General features: G+C 39.5%; 1 protein-coding gene across 2 annotated transcripts; it reads right to left on the bottom strand.

Moving 5' to 3' along the window:
- Positions 1 to 2,491: 2,491 nt before the first annotated feature.
- On the bottom strand, positions 2,492 to 12,893 carry LOC106610908 (adhesion G-protein coupled receptor G5). 2 transcript variants are annotated; one of them, XM_014210573.2, is made up of 17 exons: positions 12,817 to 12,893; positions 11,946 to 12,043; positions 11,216 to 11,302; positions 10,561 to 10,632; positions 10,271 to 10,441; positions 7,521 to 7,595; positions 7,216 to 7,372; positions 5,706 to 5,862; positions 5,442 to 5,573; positions 5,180 to 5,290; positions 5,043 to 5,082; positions 4,816 to 4,916; positions 4,587 to 4,708; positions 4,183 to 4,448; positions 3,674 to 3,764; positions 3,278 to 3,561; positions 2,492 to 2,856 (listed from the first exon to the last, which is right to left on the bottom strand). In XM_014210573.2, exons 1-17 carry the CDS (start codon positions 12,834 to 12,836, stop codon positions 2,726 to 2,728), a joined length of 2,115 nt encoding a protein of 704 aa, XP_014066048.1. In that variant the 5' UTR covers positions 12,837 to 12,893; the 3' UTR covers positions 2,492 to 2,725. The 2 variants fall into 2 exon arrangements, with proteins under 2 accessions (XP_014066048.1, XP_045579415.1); XM_045723459.1 differs by lacking the exon at positions 12,817 to 12,893 and having other exon boundaries at positions 10,561 to 10,615.
- Positions 12,894 to 14,050: the final 1,157 nt, after the last annotated feature.

A 14,050-nucleotide genomic window follows, 5' to 3' on the forward strand; every position in this document is an offset into this window, starting at 1 on the left:
ATATTATGGCAAGAACAGCTCAAATAAGCAAAGATAAATTACTTTAAGACATGAAGAGCAGTCAATACGGAAATTTGAAGAACTGAACATTTCTTCAAGTGCACTCTCAAAAACCATCAAGCACTATGATGACACTGGCTCTCATGAGGAACGTCACAGGAACGGAAGACCCAGAGTTACCTCTGCTGCAGAGGATAAGTTCATTAGAGTTACCAGCCTCAGAAATTGCAGCCCAAATAAATGCTTCACAGAGTTCAAGTAACAGATACATCTCAACATCAACTGTTCAGAGGAGACAGTGTGAATCACGCCTTTATGGTAGAATTGCTGCAAAGAAACCACTACTAAAGGACACCAATAATAAGAAGAGACTTGCTTGGGACAAGAAATGGACATTAGACAGCTGGAAATTTGTCACTTGGTTTGGAGTCCACATTTGAGATTTTTGGTTCCAACCACCGTATCTTTGTGAGACGTGGTGTGGGTGAACGGATGATCTCCGCATGTGTATTTCCCACGTAACGCATGGAGGAGGAGGTGTTATGGTGTGGGGGTTCTTTGCTGGTGACACTGTCTGTGATTTATTTAGAATTCAAGGCACACTTAACCTGTTTGGGATAGGGGGCAGTATTTTCACGGCCGGATAAAAAACGTACCCGATTTAAACTGGTTACTACTCTTTCCCAGAAATGAGAATATGCATATAATTAGTAGATTTGGATAGAAAACACTCTAAAATTTCTAAAACTGTTTGAATGGTGTCTGTGAGTATAACAGAACTCATATGGCAGGCCAAAACCTGAGAAGATTCCATACAGGAAGTGCCCTGTCTGACAATTTGTTGTCCTTCTGTAGCATCTCTATTGAAAATACAGTATCTGTCCTGTAATGTGACATTTTCTAAGGCTTCCATTGGCTCTCAGAAGGCACCAGAAAGTGTAATGGGGCGTCTGCTGTCTCTGGGCGAAGAACAGCAGGAGAATTTGTTAGTGGTCAGCCTGGGAACAGTGAGACTGAGAATTCTCAATTTTTTTCTTTCAGCCTTTGAATGAATACAACGTCGCCCAGTTGGAATATTATCGCTATTTTACGAGAAAAATAGCATAAAAATTGATTTTAAACAGCGTTTGACATGCTTTGAAGTACGGTAATGGAATATTTTGAAATTTCTTGTCATGAAATGCGCTCGCGCGTCACACCTTCGGATAGTGACCTGAACGCACGAACAAAACGGAGCTATTTGAATATAACTATGGATTATTTGGAACCAAAACAACATTTGTTGTTGAAGTAGAAGTCCTGGGAGTGCATTCTGACAAAGAACAGCAAAGGTAATCCAATTTTTCTTATAGTAATTCTGAGTTTAGTGAGCATCAACCTTGGTGGGTGTCAAATTAGCTAGCCTGTGATGGCCGAGCTATCTACTCAGAATATTGCAAAATGTGCTTTCGCCGAAAAGCTATTTTAAAATCTGACACCGCGATTGTATGAAGGAATTCTGTATCTATAATTCTTAAAATAGTTGTTATGTTTTTTGTGAGCGTTTATCATGAGTAATTTAGTAAATTCACCGGAAGTTTGCGGTGGGTATGCTAGTTCTGAACATCACATGCTAATGTAAAAAGCTGGTTTTTGATATAAATATGAACTTGATTGAACAAAACATGCATGTATTGTATAACATAATGTCCTAGGAGTGTCATCTGATGAAGATCATCAAAGGTTAGTGCTGCATTTAGCTGTGGTTTTGGTTTTTGTGACATATATGCTTGCTTTGAAAATGGCTGTGTGATTATTTTTGCCAGGGTACTCTCCTGACATAATCGAATGTTTTGCTTTCGCTGTAAAGCCTTTTTGAAATTGGACAATGTGGTTAGATTAACATGAGTCTTGTCTTTAAAATGGTGTAAAATAGTCATATGTTTGAGAAATTGAAGTTATAGCATTTTTTAGGTATTTGTATTTCGCGCTACCCTCTACCATTGGATATTGGTGAGGCGTTTCGCTAGCGGAATGTCTGTCCCTAAAATTAACCAACACGGCATCCACAGCATTCTGCAGCGATAGGCCATCCCATCTGGGTTGCGCTTAGTGGGACTATCATTTGTTTTTCAACAGAACAATTACCCAACACACCTCCAGGCTGTGTAAGGGTTATTTAACCAAGGAGAGTGATGGAGTGCTGCATCAGATGACCTGGCCTCCACATTCCCCCGACCTCAACCAAATTGAGATGGTTTGGGATGAGTCGGACCGCAGAGTGAAGGAAAAGCAGCCAACAAGTGCTCAGCATATGTGGGAGCTCCTTCAAGACTGTTGGAAAAGCATTCCAGGTGAAGCTGGCTGTGAGAATGCCAAGAGTGTGCAAAGCTGTCCTCAAGACAAAGAGTGGCTACTTTGAAGAATCTCAAATATAAAATATATTTTGATTTGTTTAACACTTTTCTGGTTACTACATGATTCCATATGTGTTATTTCATAGTTTTGATGTCTTCACTATTATTCTACAATGTAGAAAATAGTACAAGTAAAGAAAAACCCTTGATTGAGTGGGTGTTCTAAAACTTTTGACCGGTAGTGTATATAAATTACAGAAATTTCACAAAGATAAGCATACTTTTTAATTTTTTAAATAGAGTATTAAACATCTTAAAAACATGTTGTGCTTAGTGTATTGCAATTATAAACCTAGTGTAGTAAGATACACCATCGGCCCCAATCTTAGCTACTTCTTGTGAACGGGAGTGTCGTCATAGTTGGTTGAGAAAGTAGAGATGCTCTTGTTGGTGATTACAGAGTTCCTGTCATCACCAACAATCTTGTTGGTGTTGTAGTAGTAGAGGAACAGGAAGAAGCCTAGAGGAAGATGGAAGCTCAGTCACTATCAGTCCTGGAATAGCTTTAGACATAAACTATGATACACATCTCTGGTCAGGAGTTCCCCATGGCCACATGACCTGACCAGGAAAGTCTCTAGATCTGGAAGTTTAACCTGGTCAGGTCACATGGTTAGGCAAGAGGTCCTGACCCTATGATAATGTACATGGACAACCACACCAGTCATTGTGTGTGTGTGTGTGTGTGTGTGTGTGTGTGTGTGTGTGTGTGTGTGTGTGTGTGTGTGTGTGTGTGTGTGTGTGTGTGTGTGTGTGTGTGTGTGTGTGTGTGTGTGTGTGTGTGTGTGTGTGTGTGTGTGTGTGTGTGTGTTTTTCTTCAGTTAAATGCAAAATGCACAACCACACCAGACAAACACCAGTCATTTTTGAGTGATGCCTACCCTGGAAGGAGTTGAGGATGCTGAAGATGTAGTAAGATGGGATGATCATGGGTCCGTAGCTGAAGAAGGCAAAGCCCCAGGTGAGGCCCAGCAGGAATAGGAGCCCCAGGATGGTCAGGGTGTTCTTGGACGCTGGGTCGTTCTGGCCCTTGCCTGCATTGGTCTTCCTCAGGAACAAGATCTGTCTCACTACAATGATGAAGATGGTCAAAGTCCAGATAAACACCCAGGCGTAATAGCCGATGTTGACTCCATAATGGATGTAGATGTCAGTGATCCAGCACCTGGAATGTACAAGGGAAATGTATTTAACTAGTCAAGTCAGGTAAATGGTTTGTGATTGTCATCTCATTAGGGCAAAGAACAGACTATTCCAAAAGTCACATTTCCACTTACATTTTCACTGATTTCCCATCATCTGTTTCTATGGACATTAATGTATATTTTTGCAGTCCCAGAAGGATGATGACCACTAGAGCTGGAAGGACTGGAGAAAATGAGAAACATTCACACTGGGTTGATGCCAGATGCCTCTTGCAACTGGTATGATTTTGTGCAATCAGAGGAGATAATACCATAGGCACATTTGATTTAATTTGAATAGTTTCTCACAGTAGGAAAATAACCCTGCAGCAACAGGAAATGTGAAATATGTGTATTATAATTAATGGACAGTACTGTAGGAGTTGATACATTTTTAGTTAGGGAAAATCAAGTCTGTCATTTTTAAGTGGAAATTACAAACTTTAAAAGCTTTTTTAAACCTTGAATACACTGCAAGTTTGCATTTCCTGCTTTGCGGGACAGTTCTCTGTGACACCAGTGATTAAATTAAGATTGTTGTGTCAATCAGTAATGTACATTGAGCAGCATTCTAATACACCCTAATATGACTCTGTTCTCACCCCATCCCACAACGTAAACTTTCAGCATATAGTGTTTGATGTTAGCGTTGAGTTTCTTCAGCTGCAGGAACAAGTGAACCGCCTCAATGAAGAACCAGGTGAAGGTGGACAACATGGAGTAGTGCATGACTGCTGCTATGATGACACATGCAACATAGCTCCCCATGTCTGCAATGGTCTCGTTGGTCAGAAAGGTCAGGTTCAGGAACAACATAGCCAAGAAGAGGTTGACAAGGATCTTGGTTGCTTGGCTAGATTTGGTTTTGCTGTGAAACCAGAAGTCAAAAAAGTTTGTTGTTTCAGCATCAGTATTCCCAGTTAACTCGTCATGGCCAGCCTGCTATAGAGCTCTACTGGTCATCATACTCACACTGTACGGTGTTGTGTTGAATAATGAAAAATACCTTATCACAAACTGCATGAACAGAGCCAATCCCAAGAAGAACATCGACAGTCCACAGCCGACATAGCTAATGTAGGTTAGAGATGCCACATCTGAGGCACTGATGTTCTTTGGTGGAGGTGACTGTGTATGATCACAATAAGAAGAGCAAGTGAATAAGCTTATGGATGTGATTAAAAGTGACACAGAAACATAACTTCAAACAGGAGATGATGGAGAGGATGTCTCACCATTAGTATAGCAAAAAAGGATAAATGAGTGCATTGGCACATTATGCTGTTGTTGCTCTCCAAGGTTTGACAACCATCTGTGGTCCAATTGGGTAGTTTTCCTAAAAGAGAAAAAGATCCCACAATCCTCTCTGTTGGAAGTTGTTGAATATTTGGCTTTTAAATGATTAAAGTTCTATAAATTAAATGAAAAGGGTTTGAAAATGTACAGAAAGAAAGAGAAATACCTTTGCCATTCCAAGAATTACAAAAGACATTGAATCCCACCTGTGTAAAACACATAATTTATGCATCTCCATTTATTTCGTGCATAGACTTACCAATCAAAATATGTTCCTGCAACATGATACAATTTCTCTCTTACCTTATCAACATTTCTGTACTCAATATCAATGGTGTCTGTGAGATTAGCTATGTGGGCTCCAATTTCGATTCCGACTACCTCACCATTTAGAACAATGCTCTTCTTTTCATCCTAGAAAGAGCGAGGAGATGACATGTTGGAAGGATGAAGTGTAACGTAACCTGTCACTTGTAACATGATTACCTCTTATGCTTAACAATACAGTATATCAAATTACTGCTTTTAAAAAGTAACTTTTATTCAAAGTAATTTTTAGGTTTACCTGGGACATGCTGGGAAAGACAAGAACCCCGACAAAAGTTCCACTCTTATTGAGTGCCATTTCATAGGCTTCTTTGGACAGACGCACAGATCGATTGAAATATTTCTCCATAGCGTACTTGTCTTCAACAATCTACAAAGGAGAACAATTATCCTTTCAATCTTCATCAGTCTGTGTACAGTTCTCTGTATTCAGTTTAAGAATAAAACAGTTACTTTCATAATAAGTTAACGGACTATTAGTAATCAGTGTTACTGTACTTACACTCATATCCTTGTTAGGGGAAAAACCAAAGTTGATATCCTTGGGGTCTTCTTTATGAAGTCTACTAAGGAGTCCTTTGACCTTGCCCATTGAAATGGCTGCAGTGCTGGCGTTTCCCATCAGTTCAATCAACGAGGAGAGATTTTTCATAGCCTCACTGTCATAGTGAGAGAACGATGAAATATAGATGAGATCCGAGTTTGCCATGCTCTAGACTTTGCTGTGATGAACATAAAACCCTAAACATAAAATCCCCTAAAACCAACATGATTATTATCACCACCATTACACTAGCTCCACTAGAAGATGTTTGTTGCCACATAAACTATTAGTATTACTGTATTAATACACTACATGACCAAATGTATGTGGACACCTGGTCGAACATCTCATTCCAAAATCATGGGCATTAATATGGAGTTGGTCCCCCCTTTGCTGCTATAACAGCCTCCACTCGTCTGGGAAGGCTTTCCACTAGATGTTGGAACATTGCTGCGGGGACTTGCTTCCATTCCATCACAAAAGCATTAGTGAGGTCGGGCACTGATGTTGGGCGATTAGGCCTGGCTCGCAGTTGGCGTTCCAATTCATCCCAAAGGTGTTTGATGGGGTTAAGATCACGGCTCTGTGCAGGCCCGTCAAGTTTTTCCACACCGATCTCGACAAACCATTTCTGTGTGGACCTTGCCTTGTGCACAGGGGAATTGTCATGTTGAAACAGGAAAGGGCCTTCCCCAAACTGTTGCCACAAAGTTGGAAGCACAGAATCGTCTAGAATGTCATTGTGTGTTGTAGCATTAAGATTTCCCTTCACTGGAACTAAGGGGCCTAGACCGAACCATGAAATACAGCCCCAGACCATTATTCCTCCTCCACCAAACTTTACTGTTCTCCTGGCATCAAACCCAGATTCGTCGTCAGACTGCCAGATGGTGACGAGTGATTCATTACTCCAGAAACGTGTTTCTACTGCTCCCGAGTCCATTGGCGGCAACCTTTACACCACTCCAGCCAAGGCTTGGCATTGAGCATGGTGATCTTAGGCTTGCTCAGCCATGGAAATCCATTTCATGAAATTCCTGGTGAACAGTTCTTGTGCTTCCAGAGGCAGTTTGGAACTCAGTAGTAAGAGTTGCAACTGAGGACAGACGATTTTTGTGGGCAACGCGCTTCAGCACTTGGCAGTCCCGTTCTGTGAGCTTGTGTGGCATACCACTTTGTGGCTGAGCCGTTGTTGCTTCTAGACGTTTCCACTTCACAATAACAGCACTTATAGGCAGCTCTAGAAGGGCAGAAATTTGACAAACTGACTTTTTGGAAAGCTGGTATCACAGTGCCACGTTGAAAGTAACTGAGCTCTTCAGTTACTGCCAATGTTTGTCTATGAAGATTGCATGGCTCTGTGCTTGATTTTATACACCTGTCACCAATCCACTAATTTGAAAGGTTGTCCACATACTTTTGTATATATTTTGTATACTGTATGTGCTTCTTAAATGTAAAAACTTACGATGCCAAATCAGCACTTATGACCCCACTTGAGCTTTCCATTTGGCCGCTGGGTACACATATGTTTATATCCGGCTTCTTCACAGGGTTGTTACATCTTAGACAACTAATTGGTCCCGCCGCAGTGGTCTTGAGAATGAATATATCTGGGGTCTTATCTGCAAATCAATCAAAACAAAAACAATGCATTTTGCTCAGACCACATTTGAATGTCTAGTATGAACTTCTTCATTAGAACCACAGTACAGTAAATCATTATTCATTTTAACATTATGACAGTATATAAATGTTTGGCATGTACTGTACTTCTGCAAGCATCTGCATCATAGGTTGAATCCTTTCCACAAAAGGTTTCTGGCTTCACCGGAGTAGTCTGATCACCTTTTAGATAATTATAAAAGCACATGGTTAAATCATACTGAAATCAAAATAGTAACTGTTACAAATAAAACTATGCAGTTAGATCACTCCTGCTGTTTATGATATAAAAAAAAATCTAATTTATTTGACACATTAGCCGAATACAACAGGTGTAGAACTTACAGTGAAATGCTTACTTAAGAGCCCTTAACCACAAATAAGTGTTAAGTAAAAAAATAGATAAGGATAAAAAAATAAAAAAGCAACAAAGAATTAAAGAGCAGCAGTAAAATAACAATAGAGAGGCTATATATAGGGGGTAACGGTACAGAATCAATGTGCACTGGTTAGTCGAGGTAATTGAGGTAATATGTACATGTAGGTAGAGTTAAAGTGACTATGCATAGATTATCAACAGAGATTAGCAGCACCTTAAAATAAGGGGGGGGGGGGGGGGGGCAATGCAAATAGTCTGGGTAGACATTTGATTAGCTGTTCAGGAGTCTTGTGGCTTGGGGGTAGAAGCTGTTAAGAAGTCTTTTAGACTTGGCGCTCTGGTACCACTTTCCATGCGGTAGCAGAAAGAATAGTCTATGACTAGGGTGGCTGGAGTCTTTGACAATTTTTAGGGCCTTCCTCTGACACCGCTGGTATAGAGGTCCTGAATGGCAGGAAGCTTGACCCCAATGATGCACTGGGCCGTACGCACTACCCTCTGTAGTGCCTTGCGGTTGGAGGCCGAGCAGTTGCCATACCAGGCAGTTATGCAACCAGTCAGGATGCTCTCGATGGTGCAGCTGTAGAACCTTTTCAGGATCTGAGGACCCATGCCAAATCTTTTCAGTCTCCTGAGGGGGAATAGGCTTTGTTGTGCCCTCTTCACGACTGTCTTGGTGTGTTTGGACCATGATAGTTTGTTGGTGATGTGGACACCAAGGAACTTGAAGCTCTCAACCTGCTCCACTACAGCACCGTAGAGAATGGGGGGGGGGGAGAGGTTGTTGTCCTGGCACCAGCCAGGACAACAACCTCTCCCTCTCTGACCTCCTCCCTATAGGCTGTCTCATCGTTGTCGGTGATCAGGCCTACCACCGTTGTGTCATTTGCAAACTTAATGATGGTGTTGAAGTCGTGCCTGGCCATGCAGTCATGAGAGAATAGGGAGTCCAGGAGGGGACTGAGCACGCACCCCAGAGGGGCCCCCATGTTGAGGATCAGCGTGGCGGAGGTGTTTTTACCTACCCTTACCATCTGGGGGTAGTCCAGGATTCAGTTGCAGAGGGAGGTGTTTAGTCCCAGGGACCTTAGCTTAGTGATAAGCTTTGAGGGCACTATGATGTTGAACCCTGAGTTGTAGTCAATGAATAGCATTCTCACGAAGGTGTTCCTTTTGTCCAGGTGGGAAAGGGCAGTGTGGAGTAAATTAGAGATTGCATCATCTGTGGACCTGTTGGGGCGGTATGCAAATTGGAGTGGGTCTAGGGTTTCTGGGATAATGGTGTTGATGTGAGCCATGACCAGCCTTTCAAAGCACTTTGTGGCTTCAGATGTGAGTGCTATGGGTCGGAAGTAATTTAGGCAGGTTACCTTAGTGTTCTTGGGCACAGGGACTATGGTGGTCTGCTTGAAATATGTTGGTATTACAGACTCGTGAGGAACAGGTTGAAAATGTCAGTGAAGACACTTGCATGTTGGTTAGCACAAGCTCAGAGTACACGTCCTGGTAATCCGTCTGGCCCTGCAGCCTTGTGAATGTTGACCTGTTTCAAGGTCTTACTCATATCGGCTACGGAGAGAGTGAGCACACAGTCGTCCGAAACAGCTGATGCTCTCATGTTTGTTTCAGTGTTACTTGCCTCGAAGCGAGCATAGAAGTTATTTAGCTCGTCTGGTAGGCTCGTGTCACTGGGCAGCTCGCGGCTGTGCTTCCCTTTGTAGTCTGTAATAGTTTGCAAGCCCTGCCACATATCCTGACGAGCATCAGAGCCAGTGTAGTACAATATGTATGATATGATATGGGCTCCTAAGAATGGCAGTACATGCATGCGTCTGAAAATGTCCTAGCATAATTATTTTACATCCGTTTATACAGGCAGGCTTTACAGTTGGGTGTAGCAGGTAGCCTAGTGGTTAGAGTGTTGGACTAGTGACTGAAAGGTTGCAAAATCAAATCCCCAAGCTGACAAGGTAAAAATCTGTTGTTCTGCCCCTGAACAAGGCAGTTAATCCACTGTTCCTAGGCTGTCATTGTAAATAAGAATTTGTTCTTCATTGACTTGCCTAGTTAAATAAAATAAAAAACAGTCAGATGAATAGACCCTGGAGCACACAATAAATACTGTATACGCTGCAATGTTTTGCCTAATTGCTAATGTTATGGATTTCGTGTAAGTGCTTGTAGATGTATTATTTTGATGGGAATTAAATGGAAATGTACAACCCGTTGAAAGGTCAGGTCTAATAGTTTAACAGTAGTTGTAGGCTGCCTAGAGGATTGCAATACAGAACGTGTATGTTTGATCTAGCATATACCAGCAGAGGGCACTATATAACAGTTATTGAATGGAAAACATGAAACTGCCTTCCAAAAGTAAAGTATGCTGTAGCCTACAACGGCTGCAGTAGCTTGGCTATGTTATCCAAACATGTCTGATAAAAGTATATGTTATGAAGAAAAACTATTATGTCTACTTTACCTGTGGTATTTTGATAGAACTGTGATGGAATACATGTTATGTTCTTTCTCCGTGGAAACCAGAAGTTGAGCTCTTGATTGTTGACAGTAACATTACTCAGAGTTATGAAGTATGAATTGTTATCTTTCCTCACTTCAAATGTACAGTTGGGGAATCCTGGATTACATTTTTCTAAAGACACATACAGCATTACAACAAAGTATTCATAAAATGAATTTGAATGTTTTGAATAACCATAACTGGACTCTGTAATATAGATCTACATAAGGTTTTACATAAAGTGACACTACCTGATGTTGTTGTGTTCTCTCCAGTGGATATGATGCAGAGCCTCTGGATTTCCTTCTGTAAGGTACAATTCCCTATCCAATCCGGAAATAAGGCAATGTACACTGAGTATACAAACATTAAGGACACCTGCTCTTTCCATGACATAGACTGACCAGGTGAAAGCTATGATCCCTTATTGATGTCACTAGTTACATTTTTAAGCCTTGAGAAAAATTGAGACATGATTGTGTATGTGTGCCATTCAGGGGATGAATGGGCAAAACAAAATATTTAAGTGCCTTTGAATGGGTTATGGTAATAGGTGCCAGGCGCACCGGTTTGTGTCAAGAACTGCAACACTGCTGGGTTTTTCATGCTCAACATTGTGTATCAAGAAAGGCCCACCACTGGACATCCAGTCAACTTGACACAACTGTGGGAAGCATTAGAGTCAATATGGGCCAGCATCCCTGTGGAACGCTTTCGACACCTTTCGACACCATGCCCAAACAAACTGAGGCTGTTCTGAGGGCAAAAGGGGGTGCAACTCAACATTAGGAAGGTGTTCCTAATGTTTGGTATAGTCAGTGTATATCTTAAGCTGTGGCACAGACATGAGCTTATATTTTGACAATGTTTCACCTCTCCGTTAAGTAGTTAGTTATCACACTGTACCTGAAAAGTTATTCTGAGATGGACTATCTTTCCCATTCCTAATGACTCCTGAATATGTGTCATCGTTCACTATCAGTACTGTACAACCTGGAAATACAATGATGGTTAATGCACACATTTAAGGACAAGATCTATTGAAATTTGTTTAAAAAAAAAAATATATATATATATATATATATATATATATATATATATATACACTACTGTTCAAAAGTTTTAGAACACCTACTCATCAAAGGGTTTTTCTTTATTTGACTATTTTCTACATTGTAGAATAATAGTGAAGACATCAAAACGATGAAGCTGGTTGAGAGAATGCCAAGAGTTTGCAAAGCTGTCATCAAGGCAAAAGGTGGGTATTTCAAGAATCTCAAATATTAAATATATTTGGATTTGTTTGACACATTTTTGGTTACTACGTGATTCCGTATGTGTTATTTAATAGTGTTGATGTCTTCACTATTATTCTACAATATAGAAAATAGTCAAAATAAAGAAAAACCCTTGAATGAGTAGGTGTTCTTAACCTTTTGACCCGTCCCATGTACATTTGAATCCCTTTTTAAAATGCACCAGCAATACATTAGAGTTAAGCCCCTTGAAATTTAATGTTCACTTTTTAAGAAAAAATATTATTTGCAATGCATTTCTGACTGACGAGCATGAAAAATATAGCATTCAATCAAATGATGTTGGTGTTGTTTACGTTACATGGGAAAACTTAACTTACGATGTTCACTTTGATTGTATTGGCAGCCAATGCCACAGAGCAGAATGGCTGTGGTCAAACAAAATCCCCAAAGTTTCCCTTCCATTGATAGCCTTAATCTGTCAAAACATGTATCATTATAGGCTCATTACAACAGTCTAATATACATCTGAAGAGCTTAATTCCAAAACGCCATTTTTCAATTTTCAGAAATGTTGGTAAATTAGCTTTTATTGATTGAAGAAATCTAATCATGGCATGGGGTTGTTCAATGACAGACATGCATTTGGTTAAAATGTATCACTTGATGGTTTCATTTCAGAGACAAATAATCATTTTCTTTTGCTAAATGCTATATATCCACTTCACTCTCGGAGAAATACACAGTATTGCTAGGTTTTACACAGTAAAATATAACAAATAACTACATTTTACTACAACTACATTTAAAGAAATGTACAAATGATACATTGGTGGCATCAATATTGAAAAAAAATGCAGTAATATTGGACATTTTAGTCATTTAGCAAATGCTTTTCTTAACCATAGCGACTTACTGTAAGTGCATTAATTTTAAGGGGGGGGGGGGGGGGTGCATGCAACTCAATATTAGGAAGGTGTTCTTAATGTTTTGTAGAGTTTTGCAAAATAAACACATTTCCATACACATCTAAGATCGATGAATAAAAAATCTGAGAACAGTAATATTTTACACACATGAAGGTACCCCATAAGCCAACATTTCTGGATATAGTGGAAATAGCGTTTTGGAAATAAACTCTTCAACTATCAAACTATCATCTTTTATATTGTTTTCTAGAAGAAAAAGTATAATTGTCAATATCAGCAAAATGGTGAAACAGAAATTATAAGACCAATCAAGGATTCTTACCCATCTGATGAGAGAGTCATGGCTGAATGTTTTGTTAGCACTCTTAACTTCTGTTACAGTTACCTATGAGCTCTAGGTGATATACTGTTGACATTAAGTCTCTGTAAATTTACCTTGCAAATGAGACACATTCATGTCCTCTGAGAATCCATTGTGTTCCTGTGACATGTGCAGTGGGCACTTACACAGACCGTACATCTATTTGAAATGTTGTTTGACAGGCCTACTCAATGGTGTAAAGTACTTTAAAGTACTTCTTAAGTCACTTTTGGGGGTATCTTTACTTTACAATGTATATTTTGGACAACTTTTACTTTTACTTCACCACATTCATAAAAACAATAATAATATGCATTACATTTTGAATGTGTGATGTAAGTGCGTTACTGTGTTTGGACCCCAGGAAGAGTAGATGCTGCCTTCACAGCAGCTAATGGGGATCCCTAATAAATTCAAATATAAATAGTTAGCAGGACAGGACATTGGTGGAAAAAAGTATCTAATTGTAATACTGTAGTAAAAGTAAAGATACCTTAATAGAAAATAGTAAAATAGTACTTGAGCAAAAGTCTAAAAGTATTTGGTTTTAAATATACTTAAAATTATTTGAAATTATTTATACTTTCACACTTTAAAATTATTTATACTTTTACTTTTGATACTTAAGTATATTTTTGCAATTACATTTACTTTTGATACTTAAGTATGTTTAAAACCAAATACTTTTAGACTTTTACTCAAGTGGTATTTTACTGGGTGACTTTCACTTTAGTCCTTTTCTATTAAGGTATCTTTACTTTTAGTCAAGTATGACAATTGGGTACCTTTTCACCACTGGGCCTCCTGTACCTTATGGCTCACAGGCATAACTTTAAACACTTTAATAAAATATTGTCTTATCAAACTGAATCAATTCAGTTTTCATTAATTGAACACAAAAAGGAATGGCATGCAATTGTTTCTAAATCAAATAATGCAAAATTAGGGATTATTTATATTTTACAAACATACAACACATCCTTTAATAATTTAAAGGATCTCAAAACCCAGAACCTAAATGTATTGTGCACTAGTCAGTTTCAGTTTCTGTCAACATTCTGTTTGGACAGACTATAGAGCAATGACTAATGTGCTTTTCACACTTATTTCTCTGTAACCCAATCCAACTGATCTAGACATATTTTTCATTCTTTCCAATATTCACAATAGCAGGATTTTGTTTGGTTGTTTGGAA

This window comes from Salmo salar, chromosome ssa09 (genome assembly GCF_905237065.1).
Source record: "Salmo salar chromosome ssa09, Ssal_v3.1, whole genome shotgun sequence".
Classification (NCBI taxonomy): Eukaryota; Metazoa; Chordata; class Actinopteri; order Salmoniformes; family Salmonidae; genus Salmo; species Salmo salar.

Excerpts from the sequence above, each read along its gene's own strand:
- LOC106610908 (XM_014210573.2), bottom strand. The coding sequence starts at position 12,836 with ATGACTCTCTCATCAGATGG. Across the intron at positions 4,709-4,815 it reads CCTTTTTTGCTATACTAATG|TCACCTCCACCAAAGAACAT; the intron begins GTGAGACATCCT and ends GATCATACACAG. Across the intron at positions 3,562-3,673 it reads GATGGGAAATCAGTGAAAAT|GTGCTGGATCACTGACATCT; the intron begins GTAAGTGGAAAT and ends TGTACATTCCAG.